We start from the raw sequence: 19,542 nt of genomic DNA, 5'->3' as shown, positions 1-19,542 counted from the left end.
ACCCAGGGAGGGAAAAAAGAGGCTCGAGAGGCGCAGACACCGTGCACTGCGGTGACACCTCTGGGCAACGGGATTAAAGGGATTTTAACTTCAGAGCTAGATTTCTGTATTTTCCAAATTGTCTATGATAGCCACGTATTAATTTTGTAATCAGAAAAGGGTGTTACTATAAATCAGGTTAATGAGACCGCAAACCAAAAACCTAGGGACCCACCGCCATCAGCGGGCTCTCTCTCTAGATGGGGGAGGGCTAAAAGGACGAAAAGGAGCAGAGCTGGAAGGAGGGCGCCAGGCTGCGGGGCTCCCCGGAGGGCCACGGGCCAGGGCCACCGCGTCTCTTAGCCCGGGGAGTCAAGTGGAAATCGCGAGCCGGGTAACCTCCTGCCCGGCCTCAGCCTCTCGCCCCTCCCTCACCACTTCCTCCGGATCACCCCCCGCGCCCCGCCGCGACCATATTGAGGACGCATTATTTTACCCCAAGAGTTTCCCAGTGCAGCAACTGCGCAACCCCAAATAGTTTGCACCAGACCTTCCTGTCGCATTGCTGGGCGCAGACGGGCGGGACCTGCTAACCCCGTGGTCGCCGCGCGCAGAGGCGCACAGGTTGGGCCCGGGCCGCGCTGTCCCAGAGCCAAGCGGGAGGCACGCGTGCCCGATTCCCAGAAATTCCTCCTGTTTGGGGGATGCTCAGACGACAAACGGCCCCGCAGAGACCCAAACCGATCATTTTTAACCCCAACGCCAGCCTCAGTCTCCCAATCCGTAGCCGGTGGACGGAGCCCACTCGACCGCGAGGCTGGGGCAGGTCCCAGCCGCACGCCCTGGAGTCTGGCGCCTCCTTCCCGGAGCCGCTTCCTTAGGAGTCCTCGGGACGCGCCCGCAGAAGCGCAGAGGGAGGGGAGTCGCCTCCCCTCCCCATCGCCCCGGGGCAGCAGGACGGGGCAGGAAGGTCCTCACATTGAGTACTTTTCTTTGCCCCTGCCCGGCTCAGACGCCCCAAGGCCCGCGCGCCGAACCTCCGCCTGCCGCGGGGCACCCTGCCTGGTGCTGACGCTGACACCCCGACGGCCCGCCCCTGAGCCGCCAGACTGTCTGGTTTGCTTCCCTACCGACCTGCTGCCACTGGAATCTGAGCACCGGCTGCCCGCAGGGGCCTCCTGGTGCTTTACCTGTCAGTCCTCAAAGAACCCCTGCGGCAACCCAGTGTAGAGATGGGGAAACTGAGGCTCCTACCTTGCCCAAGTCACCTCCAAGCCTGGCCACCTCGCTGGAGGCGCGTGAACCGGGCCTCCTCTCCGGGGAGAGGCCCGGGGGCTCCCGAGACCTAGACTCAGGCCTGCGGGGGCTGAGGGGAGAGGAGTGTGGCCAGGGAGGGGGCTGATAGGACGCCTTCCCGGGGCTGAGGAGGGCTAAGGAAGGCTTATCCGGAGCCGGGTTCACCGGGCTGGGCGCTGTACGCGGGAGGCTGGTGCAGCCCCAGGACCACCCCAGGAAGGAAGTCCTGACAGGGGGCACATGGAGACGCGCGGGGTCAGGGCATTGGCCCAGGGTTAGTCAGGGCTGGGATGCAGTGGCCCCTGGGGCTCCACGTCCCAGCCCGGCCACTGGTCAGGGCGGCGCCCACGCCGCAAGGAGCCGCGGGCGCTGGGAGGAGCAGCGGGTCAGAGCCGGGGGTCTGCAGCCCCGCTGTTCGCAGGTTGCCGTCCGCTCTAACGCGCAGCCTGGTGGGGTTTGGGAAACCCGAGAGCAGAGAGCTGGGGCGTCATCAGGAAGTCCTTGCGGAGGGCCCCGTAGCACCGGATGGACCGGGATGAGCGGCGGGGTGTTTGCCCCGAGGCTCTCCCGGAAGCCATCCTTCCACGACTTCGTGGGACCCCCGGACCCGCGAGGAGGTCCGCGCCCTGCGGAGGCTGAAGGCGCTCGGGGTTCGGGGAAGGGCCCGCGCTGGGATCCCCAGCACGCCCGCGCCTGCGCCCGCGGCGCCCCAGCTCCTCCAGAGAAACCCACGCGGGCCGCGGGCGCCCTCGCGCGACGGAAGAATTAACTCGCGCCTCCAGCACGGGGGGCGTGGCCTGTCCAGAGACCACCAAGGCGGCGAGGTCCCGCAGGGAGGTGGACGGCATATGGGACAGAGGAGACACGGCTGAGCGCTGGGAAGGACAGAGCGGCTGAGGGAGGGGTCCTCCCCCGGAGGCCAAAGCCAGGGGTAGCCTTTCCAGGACGATCATGGCCGTGGCCCCTCTGGGGAGGTAGGGGCCTCCAGTGAGGAGGCCAGGGCAGGAGCCCAGGTGGGGGTGGAATTTGGAGGGAGTGATAAGGGGGCTCTTGGGTTGGATGTGACAGGGAGAGGGGACGCTAGCCAAGGAGACGGCTCGGTTTGGGGCTTGGGAGGCTGTGTGAGTGCCCGTGCCATTTCTTCTGGAGGGGAATATACTGCCCGGGTAGTGGGGGCAGGTTGGGATGGGAACCAAGAATTCCACTTTAAGATTCCCTCAATTTCAGGTGGAGACCCAGAGAGAGGTCGGGGCTGCAGATGAAAGTGTCAGGGTAGCAGGGTGTGGCCTGGTCATGCAGGGGGATGAAGGGAAAGAGAGGGAACGGGCCCCAGGATTTAAAAAACTCATAACAGATCCATTTTGCAGCAGTTGGACATTCTTTTCCTTCTATTGAGAAAGCATGGGCTGTACAGAAAAGGCAAAAAGCAAACCCTGAAATGGTGGCTGCCCTGCAGGCCTTTGGAGGTGGCCAGGGGCCCAGCTCATTGGGGGTCAGGCAAGGGAGCAGGCCCCCAAGTCAGGAGGCAAGCCCAGGTCTCCCTGCCGCAGACGGCTCAGGAAGTGAGGCTAGCTGGATGCAGAGTATGCGAGTGTGTCGAAGATCAGGCCCAGTGATGCTGGAGCCGACAGAACAGAGCTGCTTCTGGAATGCTGCCTAGTGCCTCTGCGCCTGCTTCCAGGAGGTCGTTCCTGGATGCCAGCTGAGTTAGTGCTGTGTCTGCATGCACCCTGGCAGCACGTGTACCCAGCAGTCATTACCTCTGTGTTCTCCTTAGGTCTGGCGGAACCAGAGAATGACTCGTGACACCCCTTAAAGAAGTTGTAGGTGCCACCAGATGAGTGGGGACATGAGTGAGTGGTGGGCTTGGCCTTCTCCGTGCTCCAGAAAGCCTCTCCAGAAGTTCCACTACTCTGGGTCACAGCCAGGAAACAGTTTCTAGCCAAAGGAAGCTGGTCTGGCAGGCGCTGGTCAGACACCCAACCTGGCCCTGGGCAGGCGCTGGTGATAGCAGGGCCACTGACAGAGTCGGGGTGCTGAGCCTGAGAGCTGGCTTCTGGGGTTTCTTCCAGGGACATTTCTCTCTGGCCCCAGCCCAGATCCGTTCTGTGAAGTCGCCCCTATAAATCCTGGCCTGATGCCTCTGAGGTGTTTTAATAAGTATGGGGTTTCCTTTAGGGATTCCCCAGTCCTCCGATTCTCTTCCTCCCCGCAGGGCGTTTTTGACAGGCACAAGCAAACACACTCGTGTATTTCAACAAACTTGATCCCCTCCAGCGCTGTAACCATCATTCTCCAGATCACAGGGAGGCTGCGTGATTCCAGCAATTAGCCACACCTGCCCCGGGAGGCGGGGCGGAGCCAAAGGCAGGACGAGGAGCGCGGCCCCGCCCCCACACCGCAGCCCCGCCCCCTGCGGCCCCGCCCCACTCCTCTCTGGCGCCTCGCGGCCGGCGCGGGCAGGATCGCGGATTCCAGCCGCGGCGGCTCTTGTTTCCGCCGGGCCGCCAGAGCGGCGGACCAGCTTCCGGCAGCCTGTGCCGCGTGTGCTCCTCGGTTTCCGGCCGGTTGTGGGTCTCCGCCGCGGACATGGGGAAAGTGAGGGGGCTGCGGTCCCGGGTGCACAAGGCTGCCGTGAGGCCCACGGGGGAGGCCGCGCCCGGCCCCGCGCCGCCCGCCCGGGAGGCGGCCTCTCTGCAGGCCTCGGCTGGCGGAGTCGGGGGGAAGGTAAGCTGGGGACACCGCGGGCCGTAGGAGTGGGGAAGGGCTGCGGGTGGGGGAAGGGGGCCGCGGGCCGGGGTCGGGGCGCCACACTTTGCGGCCTCGGGGGTCCCGGGCCGGCTCCGGCCCCGCGTGTTTTGTGGGCGCCCCCCTGTCGCCCCCGAAGGGTCCCCGCGACCCCGGGACCGCCCTGGGCCTCGGCGGAGTTTACCGCGCGGCCTGCGGGCCTTCCTAGTCCGCGAAGTGTCGTGGCCTCCGTGGACCCCGAGGCTCGGCTGCTCACGTGCGCGACGGCCTGGGAGGCGTTGACTTGCTCCGCGTTTGGAGTTCTGCGAGGGAGGACCAGGAACCTCCCATCCCCACGTGTAGAAATGCTGCGCGAAAATGGCAAAAATTCCTGTGCATCGTAGCTGTGCTCCGAGGAAAGGAAAGGGAATTCCCAGGATTAACGAAGAGCAAACTGAAGAGACCCTGTACCCTGTAGCAGTCCCCCCCGTCCCCCCATCTTACCTAGCCCTAAGCAGCCACTGATCTTTCTGCCTCTGTTCGGTACATTTCCTACGGATGGAGCCGTGGCCTTTGCGTGTAGGCTGTGGCCTTTGCGTTTGGCTTCTTGGACTTAGCATAGCGTTTTCAGCGCTCATGCAGGTTGTATGATGTGTATCAATGCTTCATTCCTTTTTGTGGTGGAACAATGTTCCACTGTTTGGTTAGACCATGTTTTGTTTATCCAGGTGGTGACCCTGGAGCTTCCTGGAAGCATTTACTGGTGTTTGTAACCAAGGGGCTAGCACCCGGACAGTGGACAAAATCTTGCTGGCTTGTGGGGACTGTGGCTTTGGATCAGTAATGCTAAAGAGAACAGCCATGTTTGTTAAGCACTTGCTGTGTGCCAGGCACTTTACTTCTTCATAACAGCCCCAACCCTCATTTTGCTGAAATGAGGAAAAAACTGAGAGTTTAAGTAAATTACCAAGAGTTTAAATAAATTACCATCAGCTGCTGATGGAGGAGCCGACGTTTGAAGCCAGGGTCTGGCATCAGTTCCCTGGTTTTCATAAAAACTTTATTGGGGTAGAATTCATGTCATAAAATTCACCCATTTAAAGTGTACAATTTAATGGGTTTTGTTTTGTTTTTTAATATGTTCACAGATTTGCACAATCATCACTACAGATTTCAGAACATTTTCATCACCCTAAAAGGAAACCCCATACTTATTATCAGTCATTCAGTCATTCTGGCAACCATGAATCTGCTTTCTGTATATATATGCCTCTTCTGGATGTTTCATACAAATGGAATTATATGATACGTGGCCTTTTGTGTCAGGGTTCTTTCACTGGGCATGCTTTTGCAGTTCATCCTTATAGTACTATTTTTGTAGCATCCTTTTCTTTGTTGTCTTTATTCTTTTTATGGCTGAAAAATATTCCATTGTATGGGTATACCAGACCATGTCACATTTTATTTATCTATTCATAAGTTGGATAGTTAGGTTGTTTCAAATTTTTGGCCATCATGATAATACTGCTGTGTACAAATTTTTCTGTGGATGCATGGAGTGGAATTGCTAGGATGTATGGAACTCTATGTTGAACTTTTTGAGGAATTGCCAGATTACTTTCCACAATGGCTGTGCCATTTTAGAGTCCCACCAGCAATAAATGAGGGTTCCAATTTCTCCACATCCTCACCAACACTTGTTATTGTCTGTCTTTTTGATTATAGCCATCCTACTGGATGTGAGGTGGTATTTCATTGTTTTGATTTGCATTTCCCTAAGGGGTAATGAATAATGTTGAGGATTTTTTTCATGGGCTTGTTGATTGTGTATCTTTGGAGAAATGTCTATTCAAGTCCTTTGCCCATTTAAAAATTATGTTGATTTTTTTTTGTTGAATTGTCAGAGTTCTTTATATATTCTGGATAGTAAACCCTTATCAGATATATATGGTTTGCAAATATTTTTTTTACTTCTGTGGGTTGTCTTTTTACTTTCTTGATATTGTCCTTGGAAGCACAGTTTTTAATTTTGATGAGGTCCAGTTTATCTTGTTTTCTCTTGTTGTTTGTGCTTTTGGTGTTGTGAAAAGTCAAGGTTTAGTTGACTCAGGGGAGTCTGAGCAGAGTTTGGTCATGGAGAGACTTTTTGTCAGTGGATGTCCTTTGCTGGTTGACATAGGGCCCATGATGTACATCAGTATTTACATCTTAATTCAAGTGAAAGACGGAATCTTCACTACTGTTTAACTCCATTCCCTCTTATCCCCTTGTTGTGCTGTTATTGTTATGTATGCAAGTTGTGTCCAAATATGTTACAACCCAACTGTAAGTTGTTACAATTATCCTTTCATAGCTAGTTACATGTTTACCTTTTCCAGGCCTCTTGTTTTGTTTTTGTGGATTTGAATTACTGTCTGGTATCATTTGCTTTTAGCCTAAAAAACTTTATTAATATTTCTTGTAAGGCAGGTCTGCTAGCAACAGATTCTCTCAGCTTTAGTTTATCTGGGACTGTGTTTATTTTACCTTCATCTTTGAAGGATAGTTTTGCTGGATATAAGATTCTTGGTTGACTATAGTCTTTCACCACTTTTATGTTATCCCACTGCCTTCTGGCCTCCATTGTTTCTCATGAGAGGTCAGCTGTTAATCTTATTGGGGTTCCCTTGTATGTGATGAGTCATTTTTTGCTGCTTTCAAGATTTTCTCTTTGCCTTTAAACGTTTTGACTATGATGTGTCTTGGTGTAGATCTCTGTGCTTGTTCTGTTTGGAGTTTGTTTATCCTACTTGGAGTTCATTGAGTTTGGATGTATAGGTTAGGGTTTTCCATCAACTTTGGCAAGTGTTCAGACATAATTTCTTCGAATACTTTTTCTGCCCTGTTCTGTCTCTCTTCTTCTGGTACTTCCGTTACATGTGCATAGGTTGGCATGCTGAATGGTGCTCTGAGGCTCTATTTGTTTTTCTGCAAGGCTGTTGTGTAAGGTTATTTCTATTCATTTTTGTCTGTGAAGCTCTGTTCTTTTTCCGTCTTTTCTTCATATGGTACAATTTCTATTGATCTTTCTTCATATTCACTGATTTTTTTCCTCTGCCAGCTTAGATTTACTTTTGAATCTCTGTAGTGAAATTCTTTGTTTTGATTAACGTACTTTTTTACTCCAGAATTTTATTTACTTATATATATTATAAAAATATACATTATAAAAAACATGTATATATTTTGTTATGGTATGCAGTAGGGGTTGAGAATCATTTTTTTCCCCATATAAATATCATTTTGTTTCCACATAATTTATTGGAGTTCTCCATTAAATTATTTTGGAGCTTTTGTCAAAAATCAATTGACCATATATGTGTGGGTCTATTTATGGACACTAATATGTTCTGTTGATCTGTTTGTATATCCTTACGCCAATGCCACACTGAATTGATTGCTGTAATTTTATTTTTTTTTTCTGTTTTTAAAAAATTGAGATATAGTTGATGTACAGTTATATAAGTTACAGGTGTACAACATAGTGATTCACAATTTTTAAAGGTTATATTCCATTTATAGTTACTATAAAACATTGGCTATATTTCCTGTGTTGTGCAGTATGTCCTTGTAGCATATTTAAGAATTTTATTTTTAAATGATTTCTGTCTCTTTACTGATGTTCTCTATTTGATGAGATGTTGTCACCATACTTTCCTGTAGTTCTTTAGACAGGGTCTCTTTTAGACCTGAGCATATTTACAGTGGCCGCTATGAGGCTGTTGCCAAGTCCAACACGTGGGCCCCTCAGAAGCAGCTTCTGTTGCCTAGGTCTTGCTTCCCAGTTTCTTTGCACAGGTCCTGCTCTGTTGCTGTTGAAAACCGGATGTCTTAGGCAGTGCATGGTGGCACTGCGGGGGCTTGATGCTGTTCACGTGGTCGTTTATTTGCTCACTGGCCTGGCTCCGGGCTGCCGTGTGACTCCGGGTCCACTCTCCGCCAGTGCGCGGCCTCCCATCTCCCTGCTCCTGTTTTTTCTTGTCTTTATCTTTCAGCCTGGCAGCCTGGGTCAGCACAAGCTCCTTACTGGTCAGACTGTGCTTAAGCCCCCATGGCCACAGAGATCCTTGCCCTTTACTGCTGGATACATGTGTGTGGCTGGGAGGCTGCTGTCATAGTTCAGGGAGCTGATGTTTTGACCCGCCTTCACAGGGACTAGTGGCTTTGCCATTCTGTCCGGCCACTTCTGAGCCAGTGCAGCCTTGAGCTCACACCACCTCCAGCCTGCCATGACGCTGCTTCGTGGAAGCTGCCCCCGGGCCAGGGCGGCTTGCTGCCCGGCCAGCGTCTGCTCAGAGGTTGTGCCTAAGCCCCCGTGTTATTGGCGCCCCTTCCAAGGCCCCTGTCCTGGAGCTTGGACCCGAATGAGCTGGCCAGGCCTGGGAGGCGGGGTCTGGGTTAGCACAGTGTGATGGGCAGAGTGACCTGGAGGATTTTGAAATCTTGATGTGGGATGAATGGGGGTGGGAAACAGGGAGATTGCTGAGAGGGAGCAGTGGCTGTGAAACGGGAGGGACAGTGGGAAGGTGGGAGGTGTGGGGGGAAACCTGGTTCCTCTTACAAGGGCTCCTGAGTGTTGAGGGTGTAATTCATAATCATTACTGATCCTGCATCTGGTCTCAGAGGGTCCCGCAACCAGGATCCAGGGCTGGGTGGTGAACCGAGGCTGCAGAAAGGATGTGGCTTGAGAGCTCTGGGGTCTGAGCTGGGGTGGCCTCGGGCTCCTCTCCGGCTCCCGCTCTGGAAAAGCGGGGGTCCGGCCCTCGCCGAGGGGTCTCTGAAGCCACAGAGCAGGTCTTAGGTCTCCTCTGTTTCCATTTCAGGAGTGGGCTTTCATGAATGCCAGTGTGTTTGCCGGGACCACGATAGACCCCAGCGCCTTGGTGCAGAAGCTGGACGTGGACGCGAGGAGCATCGCCTCCGTCAGGAGAGGTGAGAGCAAGCAGGACGGACCTCAGGGGCGGGCGCCTGGCCAGCTTCCACGTACTCACAGGCATGGGCCAGAGCAGATTTCAGGTTCGCCTGTACACTTCTAAGAGATTTTTTTTATTAGTGGAAAATTTTAAGGATGTACTAAGCAGAAGATGGTATAAAGACAGTCCACGTGCCTATCCTCTGTTTTCAGCACACACAGTACTGGGTTATTTTGAAACAAACAGCATTTCCCTCAAGAATTCTTTAGTAAGTATTTTTAAGAGCTCTTAGAAAAAAAGACATAAACGTGCCTACAAGGCCATCATCACACCTAAACAGATCAGTGGTAATTCCTTATTTCAGATAAACGAAGTAAAAGAAGCTCCCATCTTCGTGATTGCCTCAGTCAAAACCAGGTGGGAACAAGGGTGCGTTGCAGGCCCCGCTCCCCTTTCCTTCACGTGTTTATCATGTGGGGGAGGTCTTTTTTCCTACTGCACCTCCCCCACTTGGGGCTTTGTGGTGTTCCTGGCTCCAGCGTCCCGTCTGGGCTGCTCCTGGAGGAGAGGAGCGGCTCTCCTGCCCTGGGTGGCCACACTGCCACCACTTTCTGGAGAGAAGCTTCATGCTGCGTATATGAGCTGCACATTTACAGCTGAGCCATTGAGAATAAAAGCGTCTGTAGCCCTGTTGGGAGCACTCTGGCCTCCAAGGCAGGGCTTCTAGGTTTTTGGCATAATTTTTCTGGGTTTCCATCTACAGTTTGTAAACAGCTGTTGCAGTTGTAAGCTGTAGTTATTTCACAGGTATGGCTTATATCAAGCATCTCCCATGAGGTCATGTTGTTTGCATCATTGCTTTGGATTTTTTTTTATTTCACTGGGGAGATTATCCGAATCTCCTTGCCATTCCTTGTATGTTGAAGCTGTAGGGAGGGAAGCCGCCTCCCCTCTACCCTCCTAGGTTCTTGGCTAGGACCCTGCAAGTTAGACTAACAAAGACAGATTAACAAGAGAAAAACAAATTACTGCTGTGTGCAGGTCACATCACGTGGGAGAAACCTCAGTGATGAGTAACTCAAAGCGGTGGTGAGAACTTGGGCCTCTGCAGCATCTTAGCCAAGAGCAGTGATACTGTGGGCTTCCCAGGGCAAACTGGGGGGGGTGAATACGTGGAGGAAGGTTCATGCAGGTCCACGTGGTGCCGGCTCTGGTGTCCTCATGACCATGAGACTTCCTCGGAAGAGGGGATGCATGGCAGTCCTCATTTCAGAATTGTCTGTTTTTAGTCAGATAAGGGAAGTTCTGGATGGCTTCTTTCTGCACCTGCTGGTTCTGTTTGCCTCCAGCCCAGAGTAATCCTGACATCCAAAGTGGTGTGTTTGTGGGTACCATATTCTCGGCCGTCAGACTCTCCTGCTGTTTCTTGGGATGGATTCCGCAGAGCACATGGCAGCTCTGGCTGCGTGACCTGCCTGAGTGCTTTCCCGTGGGGGGCTGCCGCAGGGACTTGCCTTCGTTAGGGCGGGCAGGGTGTGCCTGGGAGGGCCGGAGCCATGGCCACTTAGGTCCCTTTGGTGACCCACATGATCAAACAACTTTATGTGTGTTCACTGGTTCTTTTACGGTTTGTGTACCGGGCAGTTTTGCTGGCTTTTCTGGCCAGCACCGGCATCCCTGGGGTCCAATCCCAGACCTGCGGAACCTTGTTTTCACACCCGCTCCAGGGTTCTCTGATGCTGCCAGATTCAGGACACTGGCCCAGGGCCTAGTGGGTCCTGCCTCGCGGCTGCAGGAGCATAGAAGCCCCCATCTCCTCTCGGTCCTGAGCTGCGATGGGCTGTCATCCAGATCTCCTGGTCAGCCCTTGCGGTCCTGATCTGCGGGACTGTCTCAGTGGGCGGCAGGCAGAGCTCACTTACCCCTGAGCCTTCGTCCTAAATCTGAGGGGTTGTAGAAAATTCCAGGCCGCCACAGACAGCGTTGGCTGCCCGGAGAGCATGGCCAACCAGAAAGAGCAGATGTCACCTCCCAGCAGAGGGGACTCTTAAAATCTGGGTGGTGTGGCCTGAAAACCACAGGGGTGTGGAGGGGGGACAGGGAGAGAAGGAAGGCAGTGTTTATTTTCTTTCACGAGGTGGTCTGTGGGGTGTGACCACGGAGGAGGAGGGGCAGCTGAGGAAGAGGTTTGTTACACTCACAGGTCCTAGCGACCAGGGCACGGCGCGCAGGACCCCGTGGGAAAGCAGCAGGGTGGCCAGGAGGCAGAAGATGGGGGTTGGCCAGCCCCCAGAAAGCAGTCTCTCTCCAGCCAGATAGGTGTTTTGTTTTGTTTTGTTTTGTTTTGTTTTGTTTTTATTAAGGATGTCACAGTGTCATAATGTACAGAAAATTGAAGAAAATTTACGGAAGGAGAGGGCCCGGGCCCTGGTGTGCAGAGCTCAGGGCGCTGGCTGCTGTGAGCTCTGCGGACTCGCGGCTGGCGGAGCTGTGAGAGCCTCAGGTCCCAGGGGACTGGAGGAAGTGGGTGGGCCGCCTGAGGCCCAGCGCTGACGGCGGTTGTGGGGCGTGTGCTCCGGAGCCTCGCAGCTGGGGGCTTGGGCCGGCCACTTGGCTCTGTGGCCCTTGGCTGCTCACCTGTAACAGGGGTAATACTGGTCCTTGCCATCTCAGTGCCGCCTGCTTTGGGGTTCAGATGAGTCAGTAAACGTGGACAGTGGGGAACGGCACCTGGGCCTGGCTTCCATAAGTGCCCGGTGATGCTGGAGGAGTAATCGGCCACGTGTCCCGTTGAGCGAGGCCCTCTGCTGGCTGAGGTGCCCTGGTTGCCCGGGGCAGGTGTCTCTCACCCTACCCACGCCTCCCTCTCCGGCTGCTCTTGCGTTTTGGGGTTCCTCAGACCTGCCTCCTGATTGGCCAGTGCCCTGGATCTCTTGGGCGATGGGCCTCGTGGCTCCCCTGGGTTTGAGCTGGGACCGGTGGCCCGGGGCAGAGGCAGGTCATGTGGAAAGTGGCATCCGGTGAGTCAGCTCTGCTCAGTGACCTGCTGGGCCGTGATGGCGAGGGCGCCTGTCTGCCTGGATGAGCACGTCCTTGCCCTGGGCTGAGGCGCAAATAGCACTGCTCCCCGCGTCCCTGGCCACTGTGCCCGTGTGGTCCATGTGGTCCCAGAGGAGTCTGGTTGTGGGTCCCCCCCGCCCCGCCCCGGGGTGGACGCGTGTCTGCTGCACTCCCCTCCCAGCGCAGACCTGCACTCACACCCTCCCCTGCAGCCTGGGCGCAGTGGGGCCTGGTCGACCCCGGGGGGCCTTGCTGGCGGCATCTCTTTAGCTTCCACGGGGAGACTTTGGGAGCCCTGCCGGCCTAGGAGCCGCGTCTCCCCCCCAGTTTTCCTTCTGATTCCAGGCAGGGGCTCTGAGCTTCCTGTGGGGGGACCACTGGGCTCTGCCGTGATGGGCCTCCCCACCCCCCACCAGCAGCAGAACTCAGCTTCGCCCTGAGGGTCGGGCCGAGGCCCAGGGATCCGCACCTGCACGGAGCGGCCTCAGCTCCTCCGCATCCGGACTGGAGAGCGGGTGGAGGTCGGGGCGGCCCCGGGCTCCAGCATCCTGCCCCGCACAGGGCACCGCCCTCCAGTTCTGTGCTCTTTGTGCTGTGCTGTTGCGGGAAGCAAGCCACTTGGTGCTCAGATAAGCGCCTGCGCTGTTGCCAGTCCCCCGCCTGTGCCCTGGGCTGGGCAGTCCCGGCCCCTGGACTCAAACGGGGGCGTGAGTGGGTGGAGGACGGGCTTGGTGAGGGACACGGGAGCAGGAGGGCAGGAGGGAGGAGGTGGCGGTGGCAGCGCGTCTGCAGGGGCTCTGGGTGGAAGAGGTGGGGAAGTGACGGTGGTGAGTGGACACGGAGGCCTCGAGGCCCTGGTGGAGGGACTTGGCCTTGGGGTCACCCGCCTTCATCTCCTGGGGCTGTGCTGCCGAGACGCCCCCTTCCCCCACCCAAGCAGAGAGCTCTGCCCTGACCTTCCCTTTCCCTGCGGCCTGAGCTCCCCCCGCTGGCAGACCGCGGCGGTTTCCTCCGGAACTCGGTTTCTTCCGAGGCAGGTGCTCAGCAGAGGGCAGCAGAGCTGCGTCTCATCTTCAGGCTGAGCCCAGACCTGGAGCGGGTCCTGCCTGGAGGAGGAGAGGAGGCTTGGGAGGGCTGACCTTGGGGCGCAGACGGGACCCGAGCGCTTCCCAGAGGCTGTCTTTAGGGACTTCGGATGCAGCTCCCCATCGAGGGACTTTCCCTGCCTTTCAAGTCAGGGCTGTGACGCCAGGGCTGTGGCCCCAGGGCTGTGACCCCAGGGCTGTGACCCCAGGGCTGTGACAGAATAATCCACTTAGAGCTTTACTAAGCTCTACTCCTCTCCACCCGGCCCGAGTGTAACAGGAACAGTGAGAGTCAGGCCTGGAGGGAGCTGCTGCTCTGTGGAGACCCGCGTTGGCCAGGGGTGGCTCGCTCTCCCCTTGGCCTCCCTGGCCTCCTGAGGCCGCTGAGGGGAGCCCTGGAGGTCTCCGGTGGGCAGCAGCACTTGCGGGTCTGGGAGCTGGAGGATGCCCTCCTGGGCTTGGCCGCGGTGCGTGGTGCCCGCCGTCCTCTGTGGCTGCAGGCTATGAGCACCCCGCGTGGTGCCCGGGCGCTTGCCTCCTGGCCGTGGGGGGAGGCCCTGGGAGGGGTGCCCACTGTGTCCAGGGCTGCCTGCACTAGCAGGGCCTGAGCTCTGTGTGCTCGAGCAGAGGATGGAAGGCATGGGCCGCTGCTCTGGGCCTGCTGGCAGCCGGGGGACAGGAAGGGCCCCACTGCTGGGCTCTTCTCGCCTTGCTCTGCCTGTGTTGAGCCCGTTCTTTTGGACGGACAGAAGCAGGGAAGGGCACGGAGGATCCTGCCTGCACGGTTCGGAGAGGGAGAGGTTGGGGCCCTTGGGCCGGCTCCTCCTCCTCGCAGGACGGGGTCTTTCCCAGCGCCTTCTTCCCGGCTCTGGACGGGCTCTCGGCTGGCGGGAAGTGCAGGGGATTTGGCTGCAGCGTGGCCTTGTGAGGAGGCGTGTGTGGATGGGCCCAAGGTGCCGAGGAGCTGGGTGCACAGGGACCCCAGTGTCCCGCAGCGCGCCCTGCACCCCAGTTCTGCGCTGTTATGTTGCAGGGCCCAGCAGGAAGGGCGGGTCAGAATCGCGGGGGTGGAGGTGGACGGTCACTTGGCTTATGGCACGCAGCACGGGACACAGGTAGTCAGAGAGGAGAGGTGCCGGACCACTGCCGGAGTCTTCGGGCAGGAGGTGGCATCTTAGCCGGCAGCAGGTCCCCGGCGGCTGAGAGGGAGGGCCTCGGGCAGCGTCTCTGGAACAGCTCTCGGCAGCATGGAGTCGGTTCCGGTCGCTGGGCTCAGGGGTCTCTTTAAGGAACATCGTTTGTCTTGGGAAGGGGGTCTGGGCTTCATCAGTTGCTTCTTCTGGTTCAGTGACGTACGTGCCCCATCAAACCTCTCATCTAAGGTAATGCTCTCAGTTCATCACTAAGACACTCGCGGTCCTGCAGTGGACGTTTCAAAACAGCTGACGCGGAGGTTCACATTGGCCACTGTGACTCCATTTTGAACCACCTAACGTGTCTTCACAGCTCATGTGTGTGTCACGCGGGATGAGTAGGAATTATAACACAAAAGAAATCACATCATAACACTCGCCCTCCGCCCGCTCCCCCACTTCCCTGTGCTGGGCCGAGCAGTGAGAGCCCCCATGCCTGTTCCAGCAGTGCCGGTGCAGGGGTGGCTGAATTCGTGCGTCGGGGGCGGCCAGGTGGCCTTAGGAGATGTCTTTGCGGGCAAAAGCGAAGTCCATGTAGTGTGGTGAATGTTTGCTAAGTGCCCATGCCCGCCAGGATGTTGGGCTCAGGGTGGGCGATGGGAGTGGCCCAGCAGCCCCCTTGTGTCCCCTGCCAGTGGCTGGAGCATCCCTGCGGACAAGGGGTCTCCCCGCCCAGCTCCAGGACCTCTCTCGGTGCTTCCCTCTCAGAGCCTCAGCCTGGCCTCTGCTCCCTGTGTTACCATCCCCCCTCTGCGTGGCACCCCAGTGGCCTGGCTATAGAGTGGGGTGTGGTCCTCCTCCCACTGACAGGTGGGACCTTGGGCCCTCAGTCCCGCAGAGTAGCTGCCTGGCCCACCCTGGTGGTCCCCCTTCATTCTCCTGAGGGCGGACACGGGTGGAGACTGACCCACCTGAGTCTACCCTGGGCACTGGCCAGTGACAGCATGACAGGTGAGGCCTGTACCCTGTTGTGGCTCACACTGACCCTTGGAGCTGTGTGACATGATAGGTGTGTTGTGTACCCCCGCCCCAGGTGTGCTGTGCTGCTGGCGTTCGGGTCATGGGTGCAGGAGGCCTCAGGTGGGCCAAGGCTCCAGATCTTGGTCTGGGCCAGTGTCCAGACCCTGGGAGCGCTTGCGTGCGGCGCTGGCAGGGCAGGCGCTCTACTGGCCTGTGCTCCGCGATAGCTCTGGGCATCTCTCCCTCTGGGACCTGCTGGCCTGTGGTGGCGAGCAGGGCTGGTGTGAGGGTCCACTTGTTGGAGGAGGCTCTGCCGACTTCCCTGGGGGCCAAGCTTTTTTGCTTGGGAAGCCAGTGGGTTGCTGTTTCTTGAGCCTGGCATCCTGACACGTTGAGACGCTGGACTGGGGGTGGGCAAACCAGGGCCCATAGATGTTGCCACGTGGCCTCCTGGTGGCGTTTTGGGTTTTCTCTCACACAGTCGCATATCTGCAGTGCTGATGGATTTGTCCCAGGCGATCCGTGCTTCAGTTATTCCCTCTGCTGTCTTGGCGGGGGGTCAGGAGCCAGTTGTGAAGCCAGCCTGTTGGGGCACATCCTGCCCCCCCTTCCTGCTGGCGGCCTGAGGCTTTCTATGATCAGCTTCTTTCTCTGCAAGAAGGGGTGTCAGGGGACCCCGTGAGTTTGTCCTTGCAGAGCGCTGAGTGCAGAGTGCAGCCCAAGTGGAAGACGAGGAGGATCGTGGCGACCTCCTCCCCTGTCTGGGAACGTGTGGTGCCGACATGCTCACGGCAGCATGGCGGGCTGAGTGTCCGTGGCGTAAGGTTGCCTGTGGGACTTAAATGTCTTCAAAATGGCATAAAGGGGGCTTCCCTGGTGGCGCAGTGGTTAAGAATCCGCCTGCCAGTTCAGGGGACATGGGTTCGAGCCCTGGTCAGGGAAGATCCCACATGCCGCGGGGCAACTAAGCCTGTGCACCACAACTACTGAGCCTGTGCTCTAGAGCCCGCGAGCCACAACTACTGAGCCCGTGTGCCACAACTACTGAAGCCTGTGCGCCTAGAGCCTGTGCTCCGCAAAAAGAGAAGCCACTGCAATGAGAAGCCCGCACACCACACCAAAGAGCAGCCCCCGCTCGCCGCAACTAGAGAAAGCCCGCGCACAGCAAGGAAGACCCAACGCAGCCAAAAAAAAAAATGGGGGGGGGCCATAAAGGCCGCAGGACACGACGCCCTGCGGTGCAGGAACGCTGCTTGTCCCTCCTGCCTGCTGCCCTCTGATGGGATGTGGTCCCGTTCACTCGCTTATGGAGATGTCACGTCTGGCTGCCACCTGGGCAGAGGAGGGTCCCAGCATGGTGGCAGCAGTGGGGCGTGCAGCCACCTGAGGGCCAGCATCTCACTGCACAGGGACAGCCGCACACACGGGACAGGAGGCCCTGAGAGGTGGCACGCAAGTGTTGGCCTCCAGCGGGCTCCGCGGTGGAGAAAGTGGACCAGGGCTGCCCTGGGGTCTTGGAGGCGGTAGGAGGGGCCAGGCTGTGGACGGGGCCCCTGTGCCCCCTCCTGTCTGAGCTCTTGGCTCCACGGCAGCTGAGCCAGTGCCTGGGTGGATGCCGAGTCGTCCACAGTGAATGGCCGCGGGGCTCCCCCTTGCAGTGCAGCGCGCCCCTGGCAGAGACTTGAAAGTTAGGGACCAGCCTCCTGCTAAAGTTACTTTTGTAAAAAACAACATTTCATAGTTGAAAAAGCAGGATGTGCACGTTGTAGAAAAGAGAGAAGCAACATTACAAGTAAAAGCTGTCCCTGTGTCCCCCACATGGGCTGTGTGTCTGTGACCCGTCCCAGCACGCAGATGCTCCCTGACCTGGGTGGGGCTGATGCCACCCGGGAAGGGGCCGCAGGCTGCTCTTTGTCTCGACGGGGCCCCTCATGTGGGCAGCTCAGTGAAGCTGGGGCCCCGCTGGGGGGACGTTGGCCTGGTATTAGCCCTGGTTGTCTCCCACGAGGCGCACGGAGTGCCTCTGTCCTGTGCTCCACACACTGACCGGGAGGCCCTCCTGGCCACGAGGTTGGCTTGAAGTACCAGGGTCGGTACAAGTGCTCCCCCTGGAGCCGCCTACATGGGGCTGGCGATTTCTGGAATTGTGTTCTCGGGTCAGTGAAGCCGGGCCTGGTCACCGGCAGGTGCTCCTCCTCTGTTACCAGGTGGGGTGGCCTTAGCGCCTTCCCTGTCCTCTCCTCCCCTGCCGTTCCAGAACCTTCCTCTGAGGGGGGACCTGTGGGCTTTGGCCTGTCCAGGGCTAAGCCCGAGGGGGCTTGGTGCTGGGAGGAGAGAAGCGGTGCACAGGCGTCAGGAGGGAGCGGACGCGACAGGATCGACGTGGTACCGCTGCCCTCTTGGTGCTGGCCAGCGTCCCCGAGTGTCCCCCGTCCAGCCTGGATGGCCCGTTCTCACGGGGTGTGTCTGTAATCGAGCGGGACCCCTTGGGGCTTGGAGGGGGGGCGGGCAGACCCCTCTCGCACATCCTCTGCTGTAGCTCCTTTCGGAAGTGCCCAGATAATAGTATCTTGAGCGTATTTCCTGAGTTTTTCAGATGCTAAAAACCACCACTAAGTGGAAGAAATTAACTACTTGATGATCCTGAGCACGTAGCCCCCAGACCTTCTGGTGCCTAATGTTAAGCACCCTGTTAACCTCACCACCAGCCAGTTAGAGAACTGTGCACGAGCTGGTCCCATACCCCGCCGCCCGCCTCCGTCACCTGGCCTTTAAAAACGCTTTGCTGAAGCCTTTCAGGCAGTTTGGGGTTTTTCGAGCACAAAGCACCCGTCTCCTTGCTCGGCCCTGCAAGACACTTTTCTCTGCTCCAGGCACTGATGTTTCACTTGTTTGGCCTCCCTGTGTGTCGGGCACTTGCACTTGGCGCTTGGCAACACGTCCGCAGGCGGGACCCTTTCACAGGGCTGGCTCGGACACCTGGGGAACTTACATGTGGCTGCTGTCCCAGAGTCCAGAGGATGGGCGCTGGCCCATCTGGGGTTGGCTTGAAGTACCAGGGTCGGGTGGATGCGGTCAGGGACACTCAAGGGTTCTTCACAGGGCCCTCTCTCCTGTGAGTTTGAAAACGTCCGTTAAAGCCACTATGGAGCCAGGCCCTCTTCCTTTGGCTGGACCTACATGTCTTTCTACAGCCCTGGAGATGTCCAGAGACAGGATAGAGCACCGCCCCGGGCAGCCGTGCTGCCCTCACTCAGCCCTGACCGCAGCCCTGGGGACGTGGCGGCCCTGCCCAGATACCGCCTTCTTCTTAAGGCTGGTCCACCTGGCCCGCTGGCCCCTCACTGTCCCATTGAAGGGCTTTGCCAGTCCTTCGGGGTTGGGCTTGTTGGGCTTTTGGAGCCTCCAGATGCCCTCGGGGTCCCTGGTGGGACGCTGAGGTGAGCAGACCCGAGGCGCCTTGGCCCCGCAGTGCCCGTTCCCGCCTGTTCCCTCCCGTGCCCCTGGGGGCGGCGTCTGTTGGCCGCCCTGGGCCGGAGGCTCCCCCGTTCTCGGGCCTGCAGCCTCCGCGAGACTGAAGCTTTCCCAATCCCCTGGGCCTCACAGGGTCGGCGTGCCGGGTCCCATTTCCCGGGCTACTGGGCAGGGGTCCCGGGTGGCGCGGGGAGGGTCCCGACGTGCGTGCCAGCCTGCCCCTCGTTCGGATGCCGCGTGCGCTTACGGGTCTGTCTGTCTCTGCGGGTCGTAAACTCTTTTTTCTTTTGAAATTATTTCAGAATCAGGAGTAAGGCAGAGAAGACTTCTCCCTGGACCTTTGAGGGTGGGTCTGAGGCTCCCGTGTGAGGCGCCTCTGCTGTCTCCTGCCGCTGCTGCCCTTGTTCAGGCTCCCGCCCCAGACATGCCGCCCTCACCCCACTGGCGGTCGGGCCCCGCGCCGGCCCGGGGGCATCCCCGCCCTCACCCACAGCCCCACGGCCGCTGACGCCTGCGGGGCGCCCGCCACGCAGCCCCTCCCTCCCGTCACCCTCCTGCACAGCCGCCCGCATCCCAAGCAGCCCGCCGACCTGGCCCAGGGTGACTGACGGCCCTGCGCCTCCCCTTCCTGCTGGCCTGAGAGGTCGGGGTGAGTGGGGAGGAAAGCAGGCCAGCTCCAGGCACGGCCGCCGCATGTAGGATCTGACTCGGGAAAGGGATTAGATCCCCGTGGGAGTCACGGGTTACGGGCGTTTACAGGGGATCCTGAGCTGACAAATCCAGCTGACCAGGAGCGCCGTCCTGATGGAGCTCGTC

At 57.8% G+C, this 19,542-nt stretch overlaps 1 protein-coding gene across 9 annotated transcripts in view; it reads left to right on the top strand.

The window, feature by feature from the left end:
• The first annotated feature begins 3,788 nt into the window (after positions 1-3,788).
• SLX9 (SLX9 ribosome biogenesis factor) overlaps positions 3,789-19,542 on the top strand; it is a 29,668-nt gene continuing 13,914 nt past the window's right edge. For 2 of the 9 annotated variants that reach the window (XM_061193827.1, XM_061193826.1), the window contains exons 1-2: positions 3,798-4,002; positions 8,865-8,973. In XM_061193827.1, the coding sequence (XP_061049810.1) occupies positions 3,865-4,002; positions 8,865-8,973 (247 nt within the window). In that variant the 5' untranslated portion in view covers positions 3,798-3,864. Of the gene's footprint in view, positions 4,003-8,864; positions 8,974-19,542 lie in introns of all 9 variants that reach the window. The other 7 variants (XM_061193818.1, XM_061193821.1, XM_061193823.1 and 4 more) reach the window with 7 other exon arrangements.

The sequence above is a fragment of the Eubalaena glacialis genome, chromosome 6 (assembly GCF_028564815.1).
Source record: "Eubalaena glacialis isolate mEubGla1 chromosome 6, mEubGla1.1.hap2.+ XY, whole genome shotgun sequence".
NCBI classification, from domain to species: domain Eukaryota; kingdom Metazoa; phylum Chordata; class Mammalia; order Artiodactyla; family Balaenidae; genus Eubalaena; species Eubalaena glacialis.
The sequence above is the reverse complement of the archived record's forward strand: the minus strand, read 5'-3'. Positions and strand labels throughout refer to the sequence as shown.